Source organism: Lethenteron reissneri, chromosome 50 (assembly GCF_015708825.2).
Source record: "Lethenteron reissneri isolate LAM-NWPU_2019-01 chromosome 50, ASM1570882v1, whole genome shotgun sequence".
In the NCBI taxonomy this organism is placed as follows: Eukaryota; Metazoa; Chordata; class Hyperoartia; order Petromyzontiformes; family Petromyzontidae; genus Lethenteron; species Lethenteron reissneri.
Window position 1 is genome coordinate 7,747,536 of NC_083828.1, and position 20,358 is coordinate 7,767,893.

Below are 20,358 nucleotides of genomic sequence, written 5' to 3' on the forward strand. Positions count from 1 at the left end.
TAAGCCCTGCTACATCGATGGTTTGTTTAGTTTTAAAGGACGTTTTCAGCCAATGAATGAGTTACTCATACACGTGGAAGGAAAATAAGCCTCACGCCTTGCACGAGGGAGCAACGATTATCCCCATACAGATAATAATAACACAAATGATAATTTCATCAAGGATCTCAAAGCGCTATACAGGACACAGCAGCAGCAGCAGACAATCAGCATAAACATAATATTACAAATACATTTTATGAATTCATTTACTAATATGAACTCAACGTTTAATAATAAGCGGAAGACGTAATATTTTTTTTATGTCTACAGACTCAAGAGAGGTCCTGATTTATCATGGAAGAGGGTTCCATAGCCTGGCTGCTACACTGGCGAGAAATCTCAATCACCCATAGACCGAGAAACCTCGATCTGGGAATGCAGAGAACATCAACACCCCCGCATATTCCCAGATGGAAACACATGGAGATGAATTCTAGATTTGAAGCTTTCGTGACTGCAAGGATTCATATTCTTAGGTTTTTTCGGTAAAGTCACGTAGGTAAAACATTAAAATTAACAAAGTAAAATAAAATAAAATCACGACGTTTCGGAGGCAACTACACTTATTTGACAGACAACTATCACAGGTTTACCATGTTTAGTTGTTTTCTCCTTTTCACACTATTGTTAGGTAGGCCAGGTTGAGTCACAAACCGTACCTCTCCATAACAAAGGCTCACCCTCTTAAGCCTCACCTTACCATATGAATAAAAAGTGTGCTGTACTTGGCCCTTCCCCCCTCTCCAACCATTATATAAACGGAGTGGTAGCTCCTGCAATCTCTCATTTACTTGATACAGCTGTCGTGGCTGTGACGGTTCCACCTGAAGACGGAAGCTTGTGTTGCCTCTGAAACGTCGTGATTTATTTTATTTTACTTTTATTAATTTTCATGTTTTACCTACGTGACTTTACCGAAAAAACCTAAGAATATGGAGATGAAGTCCCCTCGCTGGCGAGGCAGGGGAGTTTCACACGACATCTTTGTGTGAACCACCAACCCTAGCTGCGCTGGATTGCAGGCAGCCACGTGCGGAGACACCACCACAGCCCGTCTCATTCGCAGTGGTTGTCGATGATGATGATGAATGAATAATGATGAAGAACAATTGATGATGATGGTTACAAACAATGGATTGTAATAATTATGAATGAATAATGATGAAGAACAATTGATGATGACGGTTCCAAACAATGGATTGTAATAATTATGAATTAATAATGATGATGATGAATAATTGATGATGATGATGGTGCCCAACAATGGATTCTAATAATTGTGAATAAATAATGATGATGATGAATAATTAATGATGATGATAGTGCCCAACAATGGATTGTAATAATTATGAATGAATAATGATGAAGAACAATTGATGATGATGGTTCCAAACAATGGATTGTAATAATTATGAATAAATAATGATGATGAATAATTGATGATGATGATGATGGTGCCCAACAATGGATTCTAATAATTATGAATAAATAATGATGATGATGATGAATAATTGATGATGATTATGGTGCCAAACAATGGATTGTAATAATTATGAATAAATAATGATGGTGAATCATGATGATGAACAATTTATGACGACGACGATGATGGTACAAAACCATGTATAAGCAATAATTATGGATGCATAATGACGATGAGCAATCGATGATGGTGCCCAACAATGTGTTCTAATAATAGTGAACAATGGAAGATGGCGGTGATGATGTTCAACAACGGATGAGGATTATGAGCAATGGATAACGATTGCATGCAATCGATGATGAACAATAGACGCTTTTGATGATCAACATTCAATGGGCGGCGATGAACAATGTAAGGGTGATAACGAGTGCTGACGCGCTGAATGATTACAATGATCAACGACTGATGATGAACTTCCGAAAAATTACGAACAAAGTTCAACAATAACGGACAGTTTATCATGCTTCGGATGATGATGATCATTACTCCCAACTCACCTGCACAAGGGCGAGCATCAGCAGTGCCCTGCCGTACCCCATCGCGATGGCGTTTGCTAGCGACGTCATCCACCGCTGATTTAGAATCTTTAAGATTCTTCACTCGAGTCACCCTTGGCCATTCACCCAAACTCAGCACGTTCACCCGGCAATTTCAACCGATCAAAACCTCAACTGCGACACGATGATGCTTCGTAAGTAGAGCTTGCTTCTTCCGATGCAGTCAGTCGATGGTTTCTCGTGGGGTGACGGACGTCTGTGGTTCTGCCCTCCCAGTGTGTCCTGTGTGTGGTGTGTGGTTAGTCAGCGCACACGCGCGCACCGCTATGCGAAATGCCCAGGGTAGACGATACGAGTTGACTTTATATGGCTGTAGCAGACACATACACACAGACGTGATCACACACACAGCCACCCACCCACTCACCTACTCATTCACTACATTCACAGATTGGCACCTCCCCCTTCTCCCTCCTCCTCCTCCTAATCAGCTTTTTTTATTTTCTCTCCGCTATCTCTCCCTCCTCTCAAACTCCAATAGGTCAAGGGGTCGTAGTGAGGAGAGGGCGGAAGCGACGAATTTCTGGGCCAAAACACATTCGCAGGTTATGGATTCCTCATCAGCAGAAGCAGAAGAAGCAGCAGCAGCAGCCATGATCAGTCTACTGCTGGATGAAGGCAGCCCCCCCCCCCCCCCAAGCTCAGCGCGCTGTGTTGTTTAACGAGCCACGCAGCACCTGTGGGCCCCAACGAGACAACCTGTAATAAAGAACTTCATGGCTCATCGGATTCCTCCTCTAGTCTCAATATTCTGAGTCGATTTTCGTCGTTCCGTCCCCAACCCCTCCCCCCTCCTCTTCTTTGGCTGCCACTCCGTTGTTAGTCTCGACCACGGCGACAGCAACAATTATATTAATACTATTACTGGAACGACAAATTCCATCGTGCAAGGCATCACAAGGCCTTTCAGCCACGGCGTGTCTTGCACAAGTATTATACTATAGCCTGTTGCCCGTCCAGGGACGGGTGTATTTCAGTAAATCTGAAACTTGCAAGCGAAAAGCAGAGAGCGACGTGATATATTCATTGCATCATATTCTTTGGGTCTTTCGGTAAAGTCACGTAGATAGGTTCAAAGAAAATAATAAAATAAACAAAAAAATATTCAAGATTCATTGCATCAATTTGTAAGTGCGCGGTGACACAGACTTAGTTCATTTGAAGGTTATAATCCCTTGGTCATCGTGACGTCCTTTTTACTTTGATGTCTCAACAGCGCTACGGAGACCGCGTGACGCGAGGGTTCTGCCTTTGTAGTGAGGGTTGTGAGTTGACGCCGAGGAGGGGGGAGGAGGCGCCTCGCCCCCCCCCCCCCATGTGGAGTGACGTCACCCACTAATTATTATTAATGGAGGGAAGGGGGGGTGTCCATTTGGAGGAACGTCACCTGTTCATGATTATTAATGAGGGGGGCTGTTCGATGTGGAGTGACGTCACCTGCTTATGTTTATAAATGAGGGGGCGGGGGTCCATGTGATGAGTGGTGGGGTGGTGGGGTGGTGGGGTGGTGTGGTGGTGGAGTGGTGGGGTGGGGTGGTGGGGTGGGGTGGTGGTGTGGTTGAGTGGTGGGGTGGTGAGGTGGTGTTGTGTTTGGGTAGTGGGGTGGGGTGGGGTGGTGGGGTGGTGGGGTGGGGTGGTGGGGTGGGGTGGTGGTGTGGTGGGGTGGTGGGGTGGTGGGGTGGGGTGGTAGGGTGGAGTGGTGGGGTGGTGGGGTGGTGGGGTGGCGTGGTGGAGTGGTGGGGGGGTGGGGTGGGTGGTGGGGTGGGGTGGTGCAGTAGGGTGCGTTCCCAGGGACCGGTTCATCACTTTGCCGCTGATGTCACCCGTTGCCGGGAATCCAAATATCACTGTCCTGGTCACAAAAGCAAAGTTTGTGGGGAATAACAGCCATTTTCTGTACTTTTGAGGCATACTCAATTAGAAAATAACACTTACTACCCAGGAACAAAAATCTTTTTTTTGTTACACACTCATTTATAATTGTCCCAGGCAGAGGCGTCCCGAGGGTGCACGGCGAATCGGGGTGTTAGGGACCCACAGTGGGGTGTGTGCCCCGGGCCCCGCACGCCCCAACGGAGGGGGCCCTGGCCCCATGTTATACAACTTCCCTCGTGTATTCGTTACAGCTGTGCGCCACCAACAGCGACCGTGACTCGCTCGGAGGTGGATTGTGGACTTCGTGAAGGCGCCCCGCCCCTAAACTCTTTCTGACCCCACACCCACCTACTGACCCCACCCATACCTACTGACCCCACACACACCTACTGACCCCACCCACACATATTGACCCCACACACATCTACTGACCCCACACACACCTACTGAAAACCCCCCGCCCACCTCCTACGCATTTCACAAGTAGTACTAATCACATTCCCGCATTTCCCATAAATATGCTAAATTCCTCTTGATATGCAAATTATTTTGTCAAGGCGCACTTCCCCCCCTTCCAACCCAGCTTAAATATACGCTCCAAGCGTGGTGGTGTTTCATTCAGACGCTGTCTCCCCGACAGACCTGTTCTTCACCTGAGGACGGCTGCTTGCGTTGTGGCCGAAACGTCGTGAGAATTATTTTATTATGTTTTATTATAATTATTTTATTACTTCCCTTCTACGTGACTTTACCGAAAGAACCAAGAAGATGAATCCCTGCAGTCACGAAAGCTTTAAATCGAAATTGAACTTACCTGTTGATTCAAGATAAGACAAATACAGATGGGGCCACAGACCAACGACTTAAATTCGTTGAATCATTGTTATATTGCATGAATTGCTTTGCGTGCAGAATGTTACATTGATATTCCACACACGGTCGCCCATATAACGTGCAGAGTGCACGCCGAGGTGTCCACTATCTTGTACGTGCGAACCCTGCGATTAAGAATGATCGTGGAAAGCAACGGCGGCCCACGTGCATCGAGAGGAGAGTTTTCAATCGGCGACCGTGACCCTTTGTGGTGATGGCACCGAAATCCGCCACTCAATCTTGCTTAAACTCCGAGACCTGACGGTGCATTCAGAGTGTGTTTGGCCAGAGGCATGGCCATCATGAACGGAGTATCACATCATCACATCATCTCCACTCTATGGCAAGTGAATGCCATCCCATGGCCTGGATATCCCTCGAGGTAGACTCAGCCTTGAAAATGATCACAGTACTCGGCGCCTTGCATCAACGTCGCCTGCTACTCAACCACCCGAAAAGGACCCGAAGCTAAGCAAACTTGGTGCCTGGATAGTGTTTGCAAGAGTGACCACCACCACGCGTCATAACATGTTGTTACGGGGTGCTCTGGCGCTACGTTGTGGGCAGCAGAGGGCAGAGCAGAAAAAAAAATTGTTGGGCTGTACTTCTATGCTACCCTCCGCCTATGCTTCTCCAATTCACCGAACCGTGCCTGAGCAGCGTGGTAAAGTGCAGTCAAGCATTGCACTCGCAAGCGCGAGTTCTAGGTCCTCATCCAGCAGTGGATTATTAATCACCTGCTAGAGCCCCAAACACGTGGAACACCCTCTTCGACAATGTCCTCGGCTTCTCTCCTGTCGACGCAGAAGGGACATTGGCCGAGACGCCGCCTGTGATGTGTTTACTTGAGGCCACGCGCAGCGTTCATGACGAATGCTCTTGAGTTTGGAGTGGGGGGGGGTTGTTATTTGTGCTTGAGCTCCACAGTCAACACAAAGAGTCAAGCACCACCGGATGATTTGGGTTTTTATTTCAGCGTCATTTGTAGATAACGCCACGTCTGTTGACGTAATAACGTCACGTCTGCTGACACACGAGTGCAAGAATTAACAATAATCATTTCCGTATTAATCTATCCAGAAGGGCCAATGCTGAGTTTCATTTCACGTGTGTGGGGAGGAAATCGGAGCACCGGGAGAAAACCCACGCCTTGCACGAGAGGGGCAACGCTCTATCCCCCGTACAGATGGAAACAGATGGGAGTCCGCATTTGCTGTCCCGTGTTCTCCTGGCGAGCCAGGAGCACGGCACCACGTCCACGCCCACGGGAAGGGGAGAGTCACACCCCATCTGTGCGTGATACACCAACCCCTCGCCGCTGCCTCCACAGCGCCGGATTACAGGCAGCGCGTAGAATTCACCGCGCACGCACCGTTGACGTTTCTGTACATTCATTTGACTCTGAATGGTTTTAAAAACGTAAAAAAATTAACCCGTAAAAACAAAGTTTTTCACTATAAATCCTTTATATGCGTGGCATCGGGGCGGCTAGAGTCCTCTCGTCCTCTGGCTTGAGATGGCTGCCACCTATGGGTCAGATGATTGCCTGCCACCATTAAGCAATTGGTAATTACATTTTTTTTCCCCTAAACAGTGTAAAATTTTGGAAAATTTTTTTGCACGGAAATTAATTGTCACGCACAACGAGTCTGTGTGCAAAATGTCAGCTCGATTGGATCACGGGAAGTGGGTTAAAAAACGACCGAAAGATTTGCACGGTCGTAAGCACGCAAGCAAGCACGCAAGTGAACTTAATGTTCAAATGCCGAGCACGTGGGCAACTCCTAACTTCACCAGGCACCTTGTAGGGGGCCGAGCCTTCGAGCTGCAGTGAATCAATGAGGATTCATCTTCTTGGTTCTTTCGGTAAAGTCACGTAGAAGGGAAATAATAAAATAATAATAAAAAATAATAAAATAATTCTCGCTTATTTTTTTATTTTATTATTTCCCTTCTACGTGACTTTACCGAAAGAACCAAGAAGATGAATCCCTGCAGTCACGAAAGCTTTACATCGAAAATCAATGAGGATGCCGATCAAATGTACTCATGTCTGATGTGGCTGTTGTTCATAATTGCATCTCGAAAAAAATGTCTTTTATTTAAGGTTGTTTCTGTTGGGTGAAACGCTTTTGATGTTTTTCTGTAACGTGTTTGGCTGTTTCTTGTTTTTTGCCCTGCTCTCGATTTGCTTCGTTTCTCTACTTTATTTGATGATTTTACATTTTGTCACTTTGGTGTATCCCAGGGCAACTCTTACAAAGGAGACAAACACTCAAATGTGTTCATGTACGTGCAATGAAGAAGGGCCGTTTCCCGAAACGTCGGACATTATATATTTTTTATTTTAAGCCCATAGTGTGAATTGACGACTGTGTTGAGTTCGTTGATGTTGACAACGCTTGCGCACCACTGCCAACGCACCGGGAGAATCACCACCACCACCATCATCATCAATAACAACAACATCAAAAACTCCACGTGGGGTGACCACCCCACTCACGTGTCACTCCTTGATCGCCTCGATCACCACGAGGACTTCAAGGCGGCCACACCCTCGCCACGAGACGTGAACCCTTCGTGATGTCTCAACGAGATATGGTCGCAGCTGCTCTTTGAGGTCATCATCACGTTGAGTCGTTTGGGCGAGGGCCGCCCTATACATTTATACGACAAAGACAAAGTTCCCCCGGATAGCCTTCAAGAGACTGTAGGTGCCAATTGCTATTTAAGGCCGGCACGCACGCGAAGGAGGTGGGTGGCCAACATCACGCCCGACCGCCTTTGTCTCCCAATGCTGACGTTCACACACCGCATCTGCTACTCATTTGAGGCTGAGTAGACCTTGGGGAAGCCCGGACTCGGTTCAGATATTCGTCACCGATGTTTGGCTGCGAGCAGGGGATGGGTACAGCACAGCGAGGCTAACCACTGCACCACCGCTCCAAACAATACGTAAATACACGTGCACACACATTGTACGTGCATATTCGGAGAGATAAAGATTCCCGCTATAGCCTTGATAGGTCTGTTGGCTCAAGTGCTGATAGTTAAAGGCGCAGCCCTGCAACTGCCTGCTCACGCCACTGCTGGCGGAAAGGAGACCTCCACTTGAGGCCGCTCTCTCTCGAGAGAGAGGAGAGTCGTCGGCCTACTCTTCCAACACCTCGGATGTGGTGGGGGTGCCCACACTTTACTCCACCATGCGCTACCTGTCAGCAAAAACGTGCAACCCCCCCCCCTCCCCACGTTGCCTTAGCGAGTTCCACGCCCGGCCGTCTTTGTATCCCCAGCGCCGCTGATGTACAAACACACCGCATAATTTTTCGATTGAAAGCTTTCGTGACTGCAGGGATTCATCTGCTTGGTTTTTTCGGTAAAGTCACGTAGAAGGGAAATAATAAAATAATAAAATATTCTAAAATAAACAATTCTCACGACGTTTCGGCCACAACGCAAGCAGCCGTCCTCAGGTGGAGAACAGGTCTGTCGGAAAAAAACAGCGTCAGAATTATTTAATTTTATTATGTTTTATTATTTCCCTTCTACGTTACTTTATCGAAAGAACCAAGAAGACACCGCAGCATGCTGACGAGCGAGCGAGGTGTCCGATCACGACTGTCACTCGCCACTGATGTTAGCCGTCGCGAAGATGACTACGTACACAACAGCGCCAGGAAGGCGTGGCCGATAACGTGATTCTTTACCACAAAGATCCCCCGTGTAGCCTTAAACAGACTGTTGGGGCAAGTGCTGTTAGCGAGCACCTATTAAGGCAAGAACGGTACACAAGAGGGTGGGTGGCAAACACCACGCCTGGCCGCCTTTGTCTCCCCAGTGGCGCTGTTTCTACACCGCACCAGGTACTCATTTGAGGTTGAGTCGCCTTAAGGGAGGATCAGGGCCGGTTCAGATAATCGTCACCGGTGTTGGCCGTGAGCGGGAATCGAACTCGGGTCGGCGGGTTCGTCGCTACACACGCACACACAGAGACAAAGCCCCCCCCCCCCACCCGTGTAGCCTACAGACGCCGTTGGGGCAAGTGCTGTTAGAAAGCACCTACCTCTACAGAAAGGCCTGGGGCATTTGTGGACAGCACCATGCCGGCCCGCCTTTATCTTCCCAGCAACACGATGTTTGTACACTGGCACCCAGGTACAAATGTCAGGCTGAGGTCAGTCCAAGTACGCGATGAGTTCGCACGCGCCACACGCCTGAAAGCGGTCAATTGTCCGAAACGTCAGTTCACCGTATGCAGTGTTATTTTATTGTGTATTTGTAATGGCGACTGATATTTTGCACAACCCCACTCATCCACCAACTCAATTCACCACGAAACACTTTCGTCACGCACTCATCCATAACCCCACCGGTTTACGAAGTTACCACTCACACAACTCACTCGTGTCACCTACGCAGCCACGTATACACTCATGACACGCACAGTCTCTCACCAACCCACTGAATCACTCACCAATTCATTCACAATGTCGACAACCACCCACCCAAAGCACCCGTTTACCTCCCGACCAATTCAATCACTCAACAACTCACTCCCATGCTCCCTCACTCATTCCCCTACCGATCCACTCACACGCCTAAAAACCCACTCACTCAGTCACCCACCAACCCACTCACTCATTCACCCACCCACCTATCAATTCAACCACCCACCCACTCACTCTCATGCTCCCTCACTCATTCCCATACCGACCCACTCCAACACCTACAAACCCATTCACTCAGTCACCCACCGACCCACTCACTCACTCAGTCACCCACCTATCAATTCAACCACCCAACCACTCACTCTCATGCTCCCTCACTCATTCCCCTACCGACCCACTCACTCAGTCACCCACCAACCCACTCACTCATTCACCCACCCACCAACCCACTCACTCACCCACCAATCAATTCGACCACCCAACCACTCACTCTAATGCTCCCTCACTCATTCCCCTACCGACCCACTCACACACCTGCAAACCCACTCACTCAGTCACCCACTCACTCATTCACCCACCCACCTATCAATTCAACCACCCAACCACTCACTCTCATTCTCCGTCACTCATTTCCCTACCGACCCACTCACTCAGTCACCCACCAACCCACTCACTCATTCACCCACCCATCAATTCAACCACCCAACCACTCACTCTCATGCTCCCTCACTCATTCCCCTACCGACCCACTCACACACCTACAAACCCACTCACTCAGTCATCCACCCACCCACTCACTCAGTCACCCACCAACCCACTCACTCACTCAGTCACCCACCTATCAATTCAACCACCCAACCACTCACTCTCATGCTCCCTCACTCATTCCCCTACCGACCCACTCACTCAGTCACCCACCAACCCACTCACTCATTCACCCACCCACCCACCAACCCACTCACTCACCCACCAATCAATTCGACCACCCAACCACTCACTCTAATGCTCCCTCACTCATTCCCCCACCGACCCACTCACACACCTACAAACCCACTCACTCAGTCACCCACCAACCCACTCACTCACCCACCAACCACCCAACCACCCAACCACTCACTCTCATGCTCCCTCACTCATTCCCCTACCGACCCACTCACTCAGTCACCCACCAACCCACTCACTCACCCACCAACCACCCAACCACTCACTCTCATGCTCCCTCACTCATTCCCCTACCGACCCACTCACTCAGTCACCCACCAACCCACTCACTCACCCACCCATCAATTCAACCACCCAACCACTCACTCATTCCCCTACCGACCCACTGACCCTCCCCTCCCCTCCCCCACTGCCATTCTATCACAACCCCTCTGGGGCAACAATCCACGTCCTGGCGACAATAAACGAACAAAAAACATCTTCAACGCGGCCGACGGCAGATCTTAATCTGCCAACGAGACGCGCTGAGTGGAACGCAAGTTCTGATGACGGCGCCTCTCCTGAGAGGCTCCGGCCAATGGGAGGCCTCCTCGCGCTGTGACGTCACAATCTATAGGGCTGCCCGCCCCCCGCCCCCCGTCCCTTACAGCCACCGCTTTACACGCGGGGCACAGATAACCGTGCCCCGCCTTATCTTACACCTTTATGTGCTTAATGGGAGCAGTGTCACGGAACGCCGGGGGCTATAAAAATGCAAAGTGCGTGTGTAAATTGTCCCTTTTCAAACCAAAAAAATGTATCAGCGTTGTTAAAGCGTAAGATGATATATATATGTGTGAGCAGACAATGCAACACGGCATAACGCCTCCTGTCGAAGGATTTATTCATATTTGCCTTTTCACATCACATCGGTCACAATCACCGCCTTCTTTCTGGCTGGGGTTCCACTTTCAGCGGCGATTGGTTCAGCGCAGGCACAAGTCCGCAGCCGTTTCGACATGCAGCGTCTCATCAGCAGGATCCAGGCTTTGCTTGCACCAATGCTGATCAACTTCCCAGGTGTGCTGAGGCAAGGGAAGGTTTCGACATGCAGCGTCTCATCAGCATGATCCAGGCTATGCTTGGACCAATGCTGCTCAATTTCCCAGGTGTGCTGAGGCAAGGGAAGATTTCGACATGCAGCGTCTCATCAGCATGATCAAGGCTCTGCTTGCACCAATGCTGCTCAGCTTCCCAGGTGTGTTTAGGCAAGGAAAGGTTTCGACATGCAGTGTCTCATCAGCAGGATCCAGGCTTTGCTGGCACCAATGCTGCTCAGCTTCCCAGGTGTGTTTAGGCAAGGAAAGGTTTCGACATGCAGCATCTCATCAGCACGATCCAGGCACTGCTTGGACTAATGCTGCTCAATTTCCCAGGTGTGCTTAGGCAAAGAAAAGTTTCGACATGCAGCGTCCCATCAGCAGGATTCAGGCTATGCTTGGACCAATGTTGCTCAACTTACCAGGTGTGCTTAGGCAAGGACAGGTTTCGACATGCAGTGTCTCTTCAGCATGATCCAGGCTCTGCTTGCACCAATGCAGTTCAATCTCCCAGGTGTGCTTAGGCAAGGAAAGGTTTCGACATGCAGCGTCTCATCAGCATGATCCAGGCTATGCTTGCACCAATGATGCTCAACTTCCCAGATGTGCTTAGGCAAGGAAAAGATTTCGACATGCAGCGTCTCATCAGCATGATCCAGGCTATGCTTGGACCAATGCTGCTCAATTTTCCAGGTGTGCTTAGGCAACGAAGGGTTTCGACATGCAGCGTCTCATCAGGAGCGCAAGTCAAACTTTGCTTGCCAGATGATTCTAGGCAAGGGTCCCTCTCTGTTGGACGTGGGTTCTAGAAGAGAACTCGGCTGATGTAGTTCGTCTCTTATCTTTGCGCAAATGGTGACGCGAAGCTTTTTTTAGGTCACCGCGAGCGTTGTACTGTTTATGGGAGGACGGCAGTTCTGAGAAATATGACACGTGGTCGAATGTCAGTCGCAGCTATACGCACGTGTACGCGGGCGTGGCGCATACGTGTGTATCAGTGCAAAACCTTTGGTGATGCTGCTGAGTTGGCAGTGGTGCACAAACAACAACAACAAACAACTCAACATATTCGTCAACAACGCCGTGGCCTTAAAATTGATAGACATACGTTGACATGATAGGTGACGTTGGGAACAATGGCACTTCCTCATGGCACATGTTAGAAATCGACAATTCGTAGCAAATTTGTTGTTCTTCTTGGTTCTTTCGGTAAAGTCACGTAGAAGGGAAATAATAAAATAATAAAAATAAAACATTATAAAATGCAATTCTCACGACGTTTCGGCCACAACGCAAGCAGCTGTCCTCAGGTGAAGAACAGGTCTGTCGGAAAGACAGTGTCTGAATGAACACCACCAGGCTTGGAAGCGTATATTTAAGCTGGATTTATTATTATTTTATTATATCCCTTCTACGTGACTTTACCAAAAGAACCAAGAAGATGAATCCCTGCAGTCACGAAAGCTTTAAATCGAAATTTTATTATGTTTTATTTTTATTATTTTATTATTTCCCTTCTACGTGACTTTACCAAAAGAACCAAGAAGATAAATCCCTGCAGTCACGAAAGCTTTAAATCGAAATATGTTGTTGTATGCTACGGAGAAGGGACATTGCTCGAAACGTCGTCTATTATATATTTTTCATATAAGTGTTACACTCATTTAAGGTTGAATACTGCTGATGAGACGTTAAATGTCGACATCTGTGTGGATTTTCGCGTGTGTTGGCGGCCACCACCACCACCACCACCGGCGATTATCTGAACCCGTCCCGGGCCTCCCCTAGGTCGACTCAGCCTCAAATGAGTACCTGGTGCGATGTGTAAAAACATCGCCAGGAGGAAAACAAAGGCGGTCGGGCGAGGTGCTGGCCACCCACCCCTTCGTGTGCCGTGCCGGCCTTCATAGGTGGTTCTTGCGAACAGCACTTGCCCCAACAGCCTGTTCAGGTGATATGGGGGCATGTCTGTGTTTGGTAACGTGTTTCCATTTGTATCTCTAAGGACATGCATGTGGCATGACATGTACTGCTATGTTTGCTGTTCTCCAATATTTCGACAACTTTATTCCATGTATATCCTCAATTTTTGCCGTCTTTTTCTTGGATGTTCTGTTTGCACATAGTCACATAGTCACTTTAAGATGTTTTCTTGTTCATGTTTTTGTTTTTTGTTTGTTGCGGTTGCACCCGATTCAAGAGCCGAATGGCTCACAGGGCTATATACCTAATACATGAACTTGAATTGTCGATAACATATTAAAACACGACTTAATATGTTTGCCAACAATTGATGAGATGGTGAATAAGTTCGTGAAATGCATGGGGCCGCGTGGGTTATTTTCCGGGTCCTCTCCGCGTTCAGAAACACGCGTTTAGAGTATTTGGCGACTGCTATAAATTCCCACACGACAAAGGCGCATCGTTGAGATGTCACTCGCGGCCAGCTCGCTTCCGACAAGGAGCAACACAGCCGAGTGGGCCTTACCTGGGAAATAAATAAAAAAAATTTGCTTAGTTTAAAAGTGAAAAATCACACGTACTGTATATACACATAACATAATCAATCAGTCATTGCAAGAAATAGCATGCCATGCCGTGCGTGTCTGTGTCTCGATGTGCATTTATCATGCGCCGTGCCGGCCTTCAACGGTGCTGGCTAAAAGCACTTGCCACAAAGAGTCTGTTAAAAGTCTATACGGGGGATCTTTGTCTTTGTGTGCATATGTTGATAAGAATGTGTGTACTTAATATAGCCTCTCGCAAAATCAGCACTTTCCCCAACAGCCTGTGGTAGGCTATCCGGGATACCTTTGTCTTTGCGTGTACAAAAAAAAACCACACACGAGCCACTGTGTCAACAAACGTGTCCGATTCAAGGAGTTGACTCATCCAAAGCACGCGTGGCTCTGGCATTGAACCGGTCGCAGTCTTTTCTCTCTCTCTCTCTCTCGCTGGGATTTGTGCTCAACTCACACGCGAAGTCTTTGGCAGCGGTCGAAACTGTCGTGGAAGTTGTTTCCCAGGCTGCTCTCCGTGTTGACCGACGCCAAAAAGTCGTCTTTTCTGGGCATCAATCGCCTGCCGGACAGGGAGGGCGCACAGGAGACACCCACGGGGTTGTCGGGATTGCAAGGAGGGATACTTTTTTGCTGCTGTTGTTGCTGTTTCACGATTCACTCAACAATCAACATTTTTTTTCACTGATTCATTGACATCATTCACGTGCTCGCAGGATGCATCACGCTGGCTGGGATCTCGCTGGGCACGTGCTCGGCGTGTTGGAGCGCGAAATTCTCGACAGGTAACTCAGACCCCCCCCCCAACCCCCAATTCTCATTGTTGTGCGTGTGTGTTGGGGAGCGGTAGCATAGCGGTTAACGCTACGCTGCGCTACGAACCTGGTAAAACCCGGGTTCGATTCCCGCTCACGGCCAACACCGGTGACGATTGTCTGACCCAGTCTTGGGCCTCCCCTAGGTCGACTCAGCCTAAAATGTGTACCTAGCGCGATGTGTAAACATCGCCACGAGGGGGACAAAGGCGGCCGCGCGAGGTGTTGGCCACCCACCCACTCGTGTGCCGTTCCGGCCTTAAAAAGTGCTCGCTAACAGCACTTGCCCCGACAGTGTGTTGAAGGCTATACGGGGGATCTTTGTGTCCGTGTTGCGCTGTATGGGCCAAAAAAATACAGAGGGAATCCTGAGCATCTCCAGCTTACAGCGCTAGGGTCAGTCATGGAGATTCCACGTTACTATGGCCGGGGGCAGTGGGGGGGGGGAGTATATACATTGAACAACCAGAGTTTGACTGACACACAAAGTGGTATTCACTGTATCGACCCCTGGCCGGAGAGGATGATTGACCGAGTCACCCACCCCAACCAGGATTTGAACTCGTGCACACAAGGTCGCTGACCCCTTGTCAATGTGAAAGCTCGTATCGTGATGATGACTTGGCCACCAGATGTGGCGTCGTACCGCGGCTAGCAGAACTCTTTATGGGGAGCGGTGGCGTCGTGGTTAGCACACTGCGCTGCACGAATTAAATGCGCGCCTCAAGTGAGTAGCTGGTGTGGTGTGTAAACGTCGCCGCTGGGGAGACAAAGGCGGCCGGGCGTGGTGCTGGCCACCCACCCCCTCGTGTGGCCGCGCCGTCCTTCATAGATTCTCGCTAACAGCACTTGCCCCAATGAGTGTGTTGCAGGCTATACGGGGGATCTTTGTCTTTGCACGCCTGCGATGATGTAAACTTCTCACCGTGAACCGAGCACGACGAGGCAGACGAGGACGAGGGCTCCAGTCAACCCCGCGACCGAGTAGACTGCGTAATTCGCCATCACTGCCAGGACAGAACGGGGCAATCGCCATCAGCACGTCACGAACCACACCGACACAACCGGCGTCGACGCATGTTCTCAAATTGTATTGTGTTAGCGTCACCGCCGCGTTCCCTGTCCGCCCCTGCAGCCAGCCAGCCAGCCAGCAAACCTTGTTTTCGAATATCGTACGATAGCATGAGTGTGATCGAGTACGGTTGCATTTCGGCATGGATTCGTACTCTTTTCTCTCACTTGATACAGCTATCGTGCTGTGACGGTTCCACCTGAAGACGGAAGCTTGTGTTGCCTCCGAAACGTCGTGATTTATTTTTTATTTTTATTTTACTTTTATTAATTTTTATTTTTTACCTACGTGACTTTACCGAAAAAACCTAAGAATATTAATCCTTGCAGTCACGATAGCTTCAAATCTAGAATTCGTACTGAGCATTGGCTGGGCACGTGACCTGGGACGCAGCGCTGTGGAGGAAGCAGCGATGGTTTGTGGAAAATTCACGAGCGAGTAGGCAACACTGCACGGTCTGAGATTAACCTAATTACTATAATAATCATGATTAATACTCTTTGGTTCTTTCGGTAAACTGAGTCAGCAGTTCCACCTGCTGTGTTGGTCTCACCTGATGACGGTTGCTTGTGTTGCGATCGAAACGTCGTGATCTATTTTATTTTCTACCTACGTGACTTTACCGAAAGAACCAAAAGGTATGGATTCCTGCAGTCACGAAAGCTTCAAATCCATCATAATTAGTATTACAATGGCATGGCTATTACGTTCTGTTTTGCGTAATCATAACCTACCTTAACTCCTAACCCCTAAACCCTAAGAAAGGCGCCTTTAAAGAAATGAAAATCAACTCAACGCTCTCGTCATCAAGAACTGCGCGCGCGTGTGCGCGAGCTCACAATAAAAAAAAACACAACACAATTGGCGACGTTTCAGGCCATAGCCCCGTGCTATTGCATGTATGTGGAACTTCTTTCGCACCGCACGTACGTACCCAAGCGTGCTAATCGGAGGTGCTGCGAGAAGAAGGGTCAATTGCCCGGAACTTCGCCTTAATTGTAGTTGTTGATGAACGTGTTGAGTGTTGCTGCTGCTGTTGTTGTTGTTGTTGACAACTTTGTGCAGCACTGCCAACGCAAGCAGCAGCGGCTGCATCACCATCATCACCACCACCACCAGATGATGTAATGTGTTTAAACAAATACGTAAATGTTTCATTGCTCGATTGATTTGACACCGGGCACATTCAATCCTCCCTTGTGGGACTTGCGTCATCTTGTTCCGCACAGGGGCAGCTGCCCATCAGGGATGAGGGGGGGGTCCCCTGGGCTTAAATGAAGTTGATGAAAACGGACAACAGAGCTGGGGATTGGAATGAGATGCGGCACAAGCGGCTTTTGAGATTGTGGGGGGCATTCTAATCGCTGAATAAATGTCAAGCATTATTCCTTTTCATCATCATCAACAGACTGTAGGGGCAAGTGCTGTTAGCGAGCACCTATAAAGGCCGGCACGGCACACGAGGGGGTGGGTGGCCAGCACCACGCCCGGCCGCCTTTGTCTCCCTAGTGGCGATGTTTACACATCGCACACGGTACTTATTTAAGGCTGAGTCGACCTAGGGGAGGCCCATGGCCGATCCAGCATAATCGTCACCGGTGTCGGCCTTGAGCAGGAATGGAACTCGGGTCGCCGGGTTCGTGGTTAACCGCGCTACACAACCGCTCCCGCAAACACACACGCACATACACACACACGTGCACACACACACGCACGCACACACACACACGTGCACACACACGTGCACACACACACGCACGCACACACACACACACACGTGCACACACACGTGCACACACACACGCACGCACACACACACACACGTGCACACACACGTGCACACACACACGCACGCACACACACACACACACGTGCACGCACACACATACACACACGCGCGCACACACACACACGAGCACGCGCGCACACACACACGTGCACGCGTACGAACCTCACATAGACAAGCGTGCGCACACATACACACACGTGCACGCGTGCACACATACACACACGGGCACGCGCGCACACACACACACGGGCACGCGTACGAACCTCACATAGAGAAGCCCGCACACTCACATACACACACGTGAACGCGCGCAACCTCGGCCCCGCTCGCCGTAAAGCGTCATGATTGTAGACTGCAGAGAGTTGTGATAGCAGCGCAACACCTTTAACATCTCCAATCCTCTTCGTTGACCGAACCGGGTCAAGGACACGTCGCTCGGAGTGGGGGGGACACGCTTATTGCAGCACACCAAAGTAGGGTCGTAAAAAAAAAAACGGTAACCGGTTTAAAAAAAAAACGGTAACCGGTTTAAAAAAAAAAGTTAACTGTATCGAGCATCGATTAGGGGCAAGGTCAACGTCCCTCCCGAAGCACCCGCCCCAGTTGAGTTATGGTGGTGAAGGCCTCGGCTAGAGGGAGGCTCTAAGGGTGGATCCGGCCGATTCTCCCACACGGGACAGATGTCCTGCACGAGGTCGACGTGCACCCACGTGTGACTACCCCACCCACAAGCTACCGACCCCATCGACTGCGGTGCAGGAAAGAAAAAGGAACATACGGAGTAGGAGACGTTTCGGTACATTGACCCCATGTCATAAGTAATATTTTTTTTTCTTTTTTTTTAAACACGCTTTTATGAAATGTACTAGTAATGGAAGAACTCCACGACTATGGGAAGTGGTCCCGAAGCTTGCCACAACGTAAGCGACCGTGGTCAATTACAGCCAACGTCAGTTGAGCGTGGACAATTAGACCCAAGCCAAAACATAACTTATAAAAAAGATTGTTTAAAAAAATTATTTTTTTATTTTGTATGATAGAATATAGTATTGTCATCAGTATGACATAAGTATACCAAGTTTGCAGTCGATACCACGTTGGGGAGTGGGTTAAAATCGAGTTACAAGATTTGAAGATACGACAACAACAGAGTGAGTTAGATAAAAGCGTGTTAAAAAGTCAAGATAACAGAATGTTGGAGGTGGGTGGCCAGCACCACGCCCGCCCGCCTTTGTCTCCCTCGTGGAGATGTTTACACACCACCCCAGGTACTCATTTGAGGCCGAGTTGCTCTAGGGGAGGACCAGGACCGGTTTAGATCATCGTCACCGGTGTTAGGCCATACGTGGGAAGCTAACTCGGGTTACCATTCCCCGCAACAAACACTCGCTCACTCACCCACCCACCCACTCACCCATCCACCTACTCACCCACCCACTCACCCATCCACCTACTCACCCACCCATTCACCCATCCACCTACTCACCCACCCATTCACCCACTCACCCACCCACTCACCCATCCACCTACTCACCCACCCATACACCAACTCACCCACCCACTCACCCATCCACCTACTCACCCACCCATTTACCCACTCACCCACCCACTCACCCATCCACCTACTCACCCACCCATTCACCCACTCACCCACCCACTCACCCATCCACCTACTCACCCACCCATTCACCCACTCACCCACCCACTCACCCATCCACCTACTCAACCACTCATTCACCCACTCACCCACCCACCCACTCACCCATCTACCTACTCGCCCACCCATTCACTCACTCACTCACCCACCCACTCACCCATCCACCTACTCACCCACCCATTCACCCACTCACCCACCGACTCACCCATTCACCTACTCACCCACCCATTCACCCACTCACCCATCCACCCACCCACCCACCCATTCACCCACCCACCCACCCACTCACCCATCCTCCTACTCACCCACCCATTCACCCACTCACCCACCCACTCACCCATCCACCTACTCACCCATCCATTCACCCACTCACCCACCCACTCACCCATCCACCTACTCACCCACCTATTCACTCACCCATCCACCTACTCACCCACCCATTCACTCACCCATCCACCTACTCACCCACCCATTCACCCACTCACCCACCCACTCACCCATCCACCTACTCACCCACCCATTCACCAACTCACCCACCCACTCACCCATCCACCTACTCACCCACCCATTCACCCACTCACCCATCCACCTACTCACCCACCCATTCACCCACTCACCCATCCACTCACCCATCCACCTACTCACCCACCCACCCATTCACCCACTCACCCACCCACTCACCCATCCACCTACTCAACCACTCATTCACACACCCACCCACTCACCCATCTACCTACTCACCCACCCATTCACCCACTCACCCACCCACTCACCCATGCCGTACACTCTTATCTAACTCGGATTGTGCTGTTTGTTGCTGGCGGCGTGTTTCTTCCTTTGAGAGGCCACGTGCTCAGCACGCGCGATCGGCACCGTTCCAGAAAGCTCGTCTTGAGAATGCGCGCAGATTTGTTTTTGGGGGAGGGGTATTTTGTTTAAAAAACGGTCGTTAGTTTGATCCTTTCTGTATTCCTTTCTTATTTGGTAATACCAAGCAAGCAAATGCACAACTCTGCAATCCGTGGGTATCTCGTGTGTTTTACGAGCCCCCTTATCGGCTGATAACCGCGTTACTGCTCGCCAGTAAGGCGTCTCTCCTGCAGCGTTCAAGGTCTCTCCTCAAGGTGTCGACCCCCTCCGACCCGATCTTTGTATCGAACTCCGGTGCTTTTATCTCAACACTCCCTCCGCGATTGTGAGCGTGAGG

At 49.7% G+C, this 20,358-nt stretch overlaps 2 protein-coding genes across 4 annotated transcripts in view; both read right to left on the reverse strand.

Moving 5' to 3' along the window:
• NPC1L1 (NPC1 like intracellular cholesterol transporter 1) overlaps positions 1–2,399 on the reverse strand; it is a 29,713-nt gene extending 27,314 nt beyond the window's left edge. Inside the window, exon 1 of the mRNA XM_061572432.1 lies at positions 2,023–2,399. Within this exon, the coding sequence (XP_061428416.1) occupies positions 2,023–2,091 (69 nt within the window). The 5' untranslated portion in view covers positions 2,092–2,399. The remainder of the gene's footprint in view (positions 1–2,022) is intronic.
• An 8,692-nt stretch (positions 2,400–11,091) lies between these two features.
• Positions 11,092–20,358, reverse strand: part of LOC133355136 (ciliary neurotrophic factor receptor subunit alpha-like) — a 32,992-nt gene continuing 23,725 nt past the window's right edge. For 2 of the 3 annotated variants that reach the window (XM_061572459.1, XM_061572457.1), the window contains exons 10-12: positions 15,559–15,640; positions 14,276–14,380; positions 11,092–13,787 (exon numbers count right to left, since the gene is read on the reverse strand). In XM_061572459.1, coding sequence (XP_061428443.1) covers positions 13,784–13,787; positions 14,276–14,380; positions 15,559–15,640 — 191 coding nt within the window. In that variant the 3' untranslated portion in view covers positions 11,092–13,783. Of the gene's footprint in view, positions 13,788–14,271; positions 14,381–15,558; positions 15,641–20,358 lie in introns of those variants that run through there. The other variant, XM_061572458.1, reaches the window with a different exon arrangement.